At 35.8% G+C, this 10,278-nt stretch overlaps 1 protein-coding gene across 1 annotated transcript; it reads right to left on the bottom strand.

The window, feature by feature from the left end:
- Positions 1–102: 102 nt before the first annotated feature.
- On the bottom strand, positions 103–9,930 carry LOC135695103 (uncharacterized). Its single transcript, XM_065214065.2, has 6 exons — positions 8,570–9,930; positions 7,494–7,743; positions 6,524–6,926; positions 2,248–2,408; positions 1,077–1,357; positions 103–415 (listed from the first exon to the last, which is right to left on the bottom strand). The coding sequence occupies exons 1-6, from the start codon at positions 8,831–8,833 to the stop codon at positions 392–394; spliced, it is 1,383 nt and encodes a 460-aa protein (XP_065070137.2). The 5' UTR covers positions 8,834–9,930; the 3' UTR covers positions 103–391.
- Between the last annotated feature and the right edge of the window lie 348 nt (positions 9,931–10,278).

The following is a 10,278-nucleotide window of genomic DNA, read 5'->3' as shown; positions in this document are numbered from 1 at the left end:
CAGAGTGTGAAAGCTACATTTATTTTTGGTTTTACGTTAAGGATAAAAAAATTTCAGACACCTGGATTTTTTGAGACAGTAGGACTGTAGAAGTATCCAAAATTTTAACAGCCCAAAATTCTTAATTTTCTTAAATCTTTAGCATCCATAATTCTTTGCACTATTTAAAAATCATGGCAACAATTTTCATTATTCAAAAATAGAATGCTTTGCTCAAAAACATTTAGGGCTAGATACTTAGTAAATCAATATAATATCATGTAAGCTAAAACAATTTAGCAATCACAGAACATTTTCATTATCCTCAATAATTATCATGTCAGCTTCTCTGTCTCATACTTTAATTGTGGTCAACATCAATATGTTTATTTTGTTCATTTTTCATCCAGCTTTATTTTGTCCACTTTGTCACTTCCTTGAATTAATGTCATAAGTTAGGCAAGATACCTTCACTTTTAATCAGCTATGGTGAACATAGGGGGTTATCCTGGGATGATTGCAAAAGCTATTAAAATCATGGATATAATAAAAATGTGAATTCCTAATGAGCACCCCTCAAACACTTTATTTGCTGAATCAAGGGAAAAATAGACTTAAGTAAGATTAATAAGGTATAATTTGCAATATATTTGAAATAAGAGTTTTTTATTTTTGTCTGAAATTTTTTTAAAATTTTTTGGCCAACAGTTTTTTGTCCAAAATATATTCATACAAATTTTTGGCAATCAAAATAGGGGAATTGTGGCTTAAAATATATCATAACATTAGATTGATTCATTTGATCTAGATCCTTTTGAATTAACAGAACTTAAACATCTTACCAATAACAGTTAAGTTCAAATTAACAGCACTATTAAGTTTAAGGGTAGGGTATAATTCATAAAATAAAGATGAAGATCTCCTTATAACCAAGTCAAGTAAATAAAAACACTGCTTGGGTTTGTTTTGAAAAAACTAGGCCTCAAAGGGAAAAATATCCTAATTCATTTGCCATTATATATTTTAATCCAGGTATCTATTTTGTTCTATTTACAGACATAAACAACAGAAATCAAGTCCTATAATTCTTGTTTTACCTTGGCATAATCTTCATCTTTTGAAGTGTAGTTCTTAGAGCATTTTCCAGTTGTGAATTCAGGGATACTTTTGTACTTTGCATGCCCAATTTTCCCTGACAAAGCTTGTTCAATGTATTGGTCCACTTTAACTGTCATTTCTTCAATTATGGCAATTGTGAAAAGATTTTTCTTTGGTCGCAGTATAATTACTACTGGAAGGTCACCAGCATAGATATCAAAAGCAAGTTCCAATTTTTCATTACAATTGATATCCACTTCATGCACCTCAATTGATTTGCCTACAAATTAACATAAAATATTCATCTGATCATAGAATGGAAATGTGCAAACCTGGCAAATTTGACATAGTGAGCCATATTAAAAAACAAATTAAAAGTATGCTACCCATGTACAGTTATTACACAAATGTTGTCGAGAATAAATCTTCATATCACTTCAGGTGTCAGTCACATACAGTAGAAACCCTCATAAAAGAACCTAGGTTTTTTCTGGCAGCCTAAATAGGTCCTTAATTAACAGGCTGCTATTCTAAATTCCAGTCTGAAAGGTTCTTAACAAGGTTCTTATATATAAGGTTCTTATATATGTACTGCCCCTGCACACATTAACAATGTTTTCCAGCAAGAATTAATGTGTGAATAGGGTGGAATAAGGTGGAAAAATACCATTCTAAAAACCCCTTTTTATATGTAAGTATGTATATAAAAAGGCCTCAAGGGTCTTATAAGAACAGATGCTTTTGTGAGGGTTTTTACTTTACCCACAGGGTTATTTCTAAAACAGCACTTCTGTTTGTACAGAAGAAGGCTCCATTGCAGTTTCTTGGTGGGATAAGAATTTAGGATTTCATAAGCCCCACCTGGAATTTTGACACAATATTGAAAAGTTCTGCCAGATTGCTAAACAAAGTCAGGAAACCATTGATTTTCTAAAACTTCTTTGCATGCTTTTTATTAACATTTTAACACACAGAAATAATTTTATTGGGTTTAATTTAGGAACATATGTTTGAAAAAATGTGTACGTATGAATACTGTGATTACCCTGGCCTGTGGCCTTTGTGTGTGGCTAGTCAGTATTTCTCAGTCAAAGGCATCAGTAATTTTGAATTTCTAATTGACTAAAGCAATGACCAAGTAAAAAAATCTCAATATGTGAACCACCTTACCATGAGCTATGATTTTATTCTTAACATCACCAAGGCGCAAAATGATGTCATTCCAAAAACTTGCTTCTATTGCTTCAAGATCCTTTCCAATTAAGAGGATGCAGACATCAATATCACTATTGCATTTTGGTTGAACTTTAGCAGACTTTGTTGAATCCTTTCTGTGAAAGAATAAAACATATAATTTTTTTCAAACTCTTATCAAATAATATAATTTGTTGTTAGATATAATATGGTAAAAATAGTAGAACACAGAAATTTGCATCCTTGTTATTTCTTGCCATTTTCAATTGTTCTTTACTTGTAATTCTCTGAACTTGAATCTCTGGGAGGATACTACAATACTGGACCTGATGAGCATTCCAACGCTAGCCCAAGGAGACCTTTTCGTTAAAAATAGCCAATGCTAGTGGTACATTACTCATGTGATTTCTCTTGCAAGAGCAATGGCTCTGATAATGATAAAAATGATCCTGTTAAAAGGTACCCTTTTATTTGAGGTAATATGGAATAAAAACAAACTTTTATGACACCTTTAATGCACCCCAAGAAAGATTAAATAACCAATATAAATTTTCTTTCTTTATAAATTTTATGTACATTACTAAGGTCTAGATGTTAATTCCTGATGTTTGCAAAATGTTCCAAGTGCTAATGTAGTTCAAATATTAATTGCCTACAGTATTCTATTGCAATGTGGTTAATTCAGCTTACTTATTTTTCCTGTATTTTGATATACCGGCTTTGTATTGTTTATGCTGCCTTTTGGTCAAAAGATGACTAGAAATGTGGTGATTGATAAGATATTTATTCCTCACAATTTACTGTTTTGCACGAGCAATCAAATGCTTGCGTGGTTGGGTTTACAAGGTTTACGCAAGTGCTGATGGAATGCGAGTGATCACTTGCTTCAAACAAAAAGGCCTGCCCAAGCATTTTCCCCCTTTAAAACAAACAGCTGTAGCCTTCAACCATAAACTGCTGGCAATTAGTTTTGACTTTCAAGGTTGAACCTGAATTGAATTAACTTGCTTGACCTGAGTTTCATGCCAGCCACATAATTTTTTCCCAGGGGAGGGAATGTATCAGGAGGCATCTTTATATCATCAAGAACCATTCATAATCATGATATTCTTACATAAGACTGCATTGCTGGAGGCATTCAGTTATTCTAAGTTGAGTCTTCTTGTTGCATTATGTTTCACAATAGTTTTTGTTGTTGAATACCAGGGGCCATGTTTAGCAATATAAATATCAATAGGCAGCCTACAAAGTTCAGGTTTAGAGACATCAGTTGCCAGATGCTTGAGGAAGCTACGGTTTACGTAGAAGGCTAGTGTCCCATGGTGATACAGACAAGACTGCTGAGCGCTGGGTTGAAAGAAGGAATAGAAACGTAGATTTCTTCTGCGGGCCATACAAGCTTCAGATTTTAGTGATTTGAAATCAATAAGCAAAACATCGTCCTCGATGAAAATAAAGTCTTTATCAGTTGGGTACTTTTTTAATATGTCCGTAAATACTTTTTGGTAAATACGAAATAACCTGTTGCCAAAGGTTTTTCTTTTGCAGTCCGTGTGGGTCAACAGCCATAGACTCAGTTCCTTAGTATCAATAATTTCAACATCATGTGCTAACCATGAGTTGTATGCATGCACGCGCTCTTCAAATGGCCGGCCACTGATCATAAATAATTTTGGAAGAATGCAGTTTGTTGCTTCTGTTTTCGACGCCTTTGGACAACGTAGATTATAGATGGGTTTCAACAGCGTAGATGCGACATAATCAAACGGGCTTTCCATCTGCTTTTCAACATAGCCCAAATGAATCCGCCACATGTAATATATGCCGCTAAAAACTAGTAATATTAAAACACAAAGTGAACATTTCAAAGCATTGACGAAGCTACAGTTTGATAACATTCTTGTTTTTTAGTATCACCCTTTCCCCAAAACCTCCTTTTGGATTCTGCATGCGCCAGCGCTGCTCGAACAGTTTACTCCGCAGCTAATCAATCTGATTCGTTCTCAATGTCACAATGTCAAGTGTGCAGAATAGAAAAATGTGCTAGAAGATAAAAGAAACCGAGGAAAAAGAACGAAAAGAGAAGAGGAGGAGAAGAGAAAAGGAGGCAAAAGAGAGAGAAAAAATGAAGAAAAGGGGATGAAATAAAGAAGACATATTTGAAGGACTTGAAGAAAAGAAAAGGGAAAGAAAGGAGTACAAATTGGCTACCTGTAAAAATTCCTATCAAAACACTGTATCTTTTATGAGTGTCAGTGTAAGAATCTTTTAAATACGACTTTAAGTCTGCAATGTTTTGGAAAAGTTGTCAAACGCAAACATTATTTCTTAAAAATTTAGGAGACGGTTTTCGTCTGCAAGACTTTCTGCGAAATTTGGGGGGAATTATCTCATCCACAAATTTTATTCGCCTAACAGTTGGAATTTCTTGCGTAAATCTTTACTTCCTTTAAGTTAGGTAAGAAAATATGTTTGGTAAGAGGAAATGCCTAAGTAGAATAAGTATGCGATAAAGAAGTAGTTGAGGAAGGAGAGACGATTGTTAACGGGGAAAGGGCTAACAATCGCAATAATCGCAACTATATTTTTGAGATTAAATAAGAACAGCTACGATGTTCTGCATTACAAACAGGTTGAATGAAAATGCAATTTAAGGCATCACGTTGCAGTTGTAACAAAGGTAGGAAGAAAGGAGTTTATGTGAAAACGCAAACTGCAGAAGCCTTTTTCTGTGACGTATCAAAGTAGTTGATTGTATAATAACAAAACCACCCCGACTTCCACTTATAAACTAGCTCACTTATGCAGACAAAACAATTTAAAAAGTTCAGAAGCAATGAAAATTTTGATAAAACTCAAACATTAGCATGAACAGAGTAAACCTAAATTTAAAAGAACATTTTGATATGACCTTGATAATCTAATGCCATTGGGCTTGGGAATAGAGCTAGTGCCATTGGGCTTGGGAATAGAGCTAGTGCCATAGGACAAAAAACTATAGAATAATAAAACAGTCAAATTGTTTGCGTCCATGAAGCCTTCTGAACAGCTGAAAAGAAGAGTTTCTTTAATCAAATTTTATGAAATTTGCCTCTGTTATCAATAGGTACGTATGAGAATGCAAGTAATAGAATTAACTGAACTGAACCGAACTGAGAGAAGAAGACTGAATTATTAGTTGTTTTACAAGCTTGTTGTGTGTGGATTGAAAGCAACCCTGTCTGGAAATTAGGCAATTTTCACCGATACTCAACGAAAGTGCGTTTGCGATTTTATAGTACGTCAACAATGCCAATAAAGTTTTATAGATTTGAAGAAAATTCCGTAAATTCATATTTTCCTGAGTGCATTCTTCGGTGCCCTAAAGAGTTGCCAAAAATCAAATCAAATTAAATCAAACACTTGATACCGATCCAAGTGTGCCTGGTGTGTCCACTCTCATTCAGAGATTTAGCTAAGTTCATCCAGAAAATAACTGAGAAAGGGGTGGTTTATCAACAAATCTAGGACAGTGAAACTTAGAAAAAGCGGTACACTTTGGAATTTGGAAAAAATCAATGTAATGGTTTTTTTAAAACCATGTGAGGTCAAGATGCTTTATTGAAAACATCACAGCATGTGATGCATATCATTTACCCATTAGTATTATTAGAAAACCCAAATATTCTTTAGAAAGAGCACCACCTCAATGTGACTCAATACAACATTTACAAGAAAAAAAGACTTTTGAATGTATAAGGTCATTTGCAATTTTAACACCATTTTAGACTAGACAAACCTATAAACCTACAAAAATATGAATCATATAAATCGAACCTATATGATTCTCCTATCAGTGCAGTTTTGGACAAAATAATGGGACCGAATCAAAGGAGAGCAGAGCAGGAACTCCTGTTCATTTTGTTTCAAGCATAACAATTATTGTAAATTAGTATCATAAGAAGTTCAATAAAGTCAGAGGCATAGAGTCTTTAAATATCTTTCGGATGATCTTGGGGACACCACTGAATGAGAGTGGACAGGCCGGGAAGGTGCGCTAGTAACGAAAAGGCCTAAAAACGAGTGATCCAGTTAAGCACTGCCTGTAAAGAGTAGAAAAAGGTACAAAGATGCAGTATGGACAAGTAGAAACTTTGTCTTAGGTATCAACAAGGTTATACCAAATGCAATTTCGTTGAAAGTATGGTGATATATTTGGGCTAAAGATAATACAAAATTGCAGATTGACCAATGAAAGCAACATTTTAGGTACCTTTGTGCATAGTCCGTGGTCGAAGTGTGCTGTGGAGGCAGCATTAATCCAGGAAAGTGAGCGAAATGTGGCTCAAACAGGTCATCAATATCAAAATCAGTGACAGAGGATCGGTGTGAATGCTTCAAAAGGTCATTGAAGAACTGCTTGTGAACAAGATACAAGAACCTCATAACATTTGGATAGCTCATTGATCCATGGACACTCTTGTTGTAGGGTATCGGTCGTATTCTTGGAGGGCTGTCCTCAGACAGTTCTGTTAGCAACACCAAAAGCGTTGGCACCTCTGCGATATTGTACACAGCCAAGGTTGCTGGAGGAGCATTTTCAATTACAGCAAAATGAAACAGTGTTGGGAATTTCAGAGCTACTTGCTTGTAGAAGATTGGTACCCCACCATCGCCTGAAGAAAATTAATTTTAATGCACATTAAAAGAATTTATCAAGTATTTAAATGATTTTTAAGAAATCCAATTATTTTTGGTAGTCTTTCCTTTCGGATAAATTTGATATAAATATGCCAGTGATACGAGTAGCAAATCACAGTTTTTTTACGACTTTTGCTTCGCAGCAGACTGAAGCAATGATTACACTACCAAAGTTCAATACTTCAGCACATTTTGCCGTTATTGAGAAAAAATTTGCTGCACTGAAATCTTGCTGCTATTGAGAAAATGGCAAGGCAGCTATTTACAAAGATGGCAAATGCAACCAGAATTATGAAATATGTAATTTCTCGATGAATCAAAGGCAAATCTCAAATAACTTTGGTATCCTGGATTGGTTGAAACTTGACAGGCATCATTCAAAATCAAAGTGTCAGTCATCGATGGTGCTAGCATACCATTCCACTTACAAAATACCAATACGACCAGCCAATACCAGCAAAACGAGATCTGGCAGTTAACTGCATGTCTGGTGACAAAACGTTCTTACGAAAGGACACCATTTAAGTCTTTATTCGACTTACCTGTGAAAAGGACCAGGGGAAACTTCGGAGGAAGCATGGAGTAAGCCTCTTGAATAAAGTTTCGAAGATCAATGTTTCTGTTGTCAACTACATTTGGCAGCTTGTTAGTGACGTCAGGAGTGCTCGCTAGTGCTCTATAAACTGCAGTGTCGGGTGATTCTACACCTTCGCTTCTCAATCGTTTGTGGATACGAGGACCAAATGGGTACATCAAGATGGCTGGCAACGAGGAAGGCTTTTCATCCTTGCCCTTAAATGGAATGTGTAAGAATAAGCAGAGTTTTGCAACATCTGTTGATGGACAATGACAAGAATCCTTTCCCAGAAAAGAAGGAAACCTATTTGATAAAGCAAGCTAAAGAGTAGGAAAATAAAATTTTAGGTATTAAAATTGAAACGATGCTTCTTGAAACAGAATCCCGCAAAGAAAGAAGGTTTAGATTCTAGCTTGATTTTCTAAACTATTTACACTATGGTTTCATGTTCTATGGGAGAATGTAGAAAATCAAGGACCGTGAAACAGATTACAGATTGTGGGGGCTAAAACGTTTTGGGGGGCTAAACGTGGTAAAAACCAAGAGCAATTAATTTTTTGTATGGTTTTAAGTTTATTTTGGAAATTATTGGGGAGGGGGGGGGGGGGGGTAAAGCCTCAACTTTAGGGGAAAAGCAAATGAACTGGCGAAGAAAAGACAGACCTGTCCTCTTTCCTTCTACTATCGTTTTCTTGTGAAAATCTGAAATCGCTGTCAATGATATTCAAGAAAACGAAAGGTTGAAATAAGATTTGGATACTTTTATAGAATATTATGTAACCCTTTCAGATTGTAGGCAAGTTGCAACGTGAGAAATTATCAAAATCACTGTTTGGTTTCAACGTGAGAAATTATCAAAATCACAAAATCAAAATCAACAGAACGGCGATTAAGTAAGGAATAACAGAGCATTGATTTGACCTGTAAGATACTAACAGTAAGGCCATAAAAAAATAAGGGGCTGGGTTTAGAAAAATTACTCCAATAAAACGGGGTAAGCCCACGAGAAAAAATATTGTGGTACTAGAACACGTGACCTACCAGTAGCTTCAAATATGAGATGTATTCCTCTTCATCGATAATGCCAATATTTATCCTGTCTTTGGTTTCTTCGTAAATCTTATCCAGTTCCTTTATCGATACTTTGCTGGAAATACCAACAATCCACGGGCTATTCTCAGAATACACGAGCACTTCAAAGTTTTCTTGATTTAAACGAGTGACCATAGATGAAAAACATAGTGCGAACAAGCTTATAAAAAATATAGCTGTGAAATATTGAATTTTGGGATAAAAAACGAACATTTTTAGTGTCCCAATAGTACTCTACAGCTTTACAACTTTGAAAGTATCCCAAGCTCGGCAAGTTAAACTGGGAATAGGGTTAACAGCCTTAACAAAGCGCTGCCATTATTATTTGCTTATTGGCCGCTGCATAGACTTAAAATAAAAAGAATCTCAAATTCATTTGCTACGTCATCCATTTGTTGACTTCACGCTGAACAAACCCAGATCGATTATCAGCTGCATCTTGTTAGTACAGTTTAAACAAACATTCCAGCCTGAATCTAGTTGACGTGTGGCTTCTAATGCACGTGTAGATGTAAACAATAAGAGATGGGCCTAAGGGGTGAGTTCGTTTTGGGAAAAGGGGTTTGTGCGAGCCGGTACTTTAAAAAGTAAGCCTAAAAATTCTTTGAAAATGAGGAGGAATGTAATCAAGCTCTTACCAATTTTTCAAGTGATTATCTTACTATGTTGCAAATGGGTATTTTCACCTATCGAACTACACCCAAGTTTTAAAAGGGTAGAAGGGGGTTTTCACAAATATGGAGGGGCTAAGCAATTTCTACAAGATGCTGAGCTGCAAGTCTTTACCTGCAAAATTTCAAAAGGAAAACCTCTTCATTCGGCTAGCTAAAAAGAGTTGACTGAAAACTTTTGAAAAACCACGAGCCTCCGAACTCAGGCATTGAGATCCAGCCCAGTTTCTATAGAAAAGGGAATTTGCGATGATCTACAACTAAGAAATGTCAGTGGAACGTTGCCCCTACCAGCTCAATACCATAGAAGACCAGGAATAACTATGGAAACATTGAATGAATTTAAGACAGAACAAGAAGCCTTCCCTCCATTCCCATTCACTGCACAGAAAGCAGTATACGCTATCCTTGTTTGCAGTATGTCTGCTGACTAAATCACGATATCATTCTAGTGAAATAAATCTCAGTTCGCTTTCCGAAACGTCGCTTGCATCCACCGTCCCAGTGGCGGAAAGTATGGGGGTTTGGGGGGGGGCTCGGGCCCCCCCAATCAGCGATGTCGTCGGAAAATTCGGGATTTCGTCGGATAACTGACAACCGTTTAACGTGTCAAAATTACTCCAAGAAATCGCTCTGCAAAGGAATTTTAAGCTAATCTAAGGGGCGTAATTGCCAAATTTTTTGCTCGCAGGTGATCTACATTTTCCCCTTTTACCCAAGGGGCCTCTATAGCTTCTCTGTGCCCTTTTTGCAAAATTTGAACATAGCATAGCTGATAAAATATTAGTCAGTACTAAATAATCACTCAAACAATATATGGCCAAAATCAAAACTGCTTGTGAATTGTATATTTAATTCAATTCCATAAGATTAGTCCGAATTTCCATAGGATTCTTCGGAATAAAAGTTATTTTCAAACTTATTTCCCACTAACGAAAACAAGACAAAACTCATAAAATGAACGTACGACTTGTCAAAAGTGTGATC

Source organism: Rhopilema esculentum, chromosome 8 (assembly GCF_057945365.1).
Source record: "Rhopilema esculentum isolate cy_ngs chromosome 8, ASM5794536v1, whole genome shotgun sequence".
Lineage (NCBI taxonomy): Eukaryota > Metazoa > Cnidaria > Scyphozoa > Rhizostomeae > Rhizostomatidae > Rhopilema > Rhopilema esculentum.
Note: the sequence above shows the minus strand (reverse complement) of the source record. Positions and strands in the feature narration are given on the sequence as shown.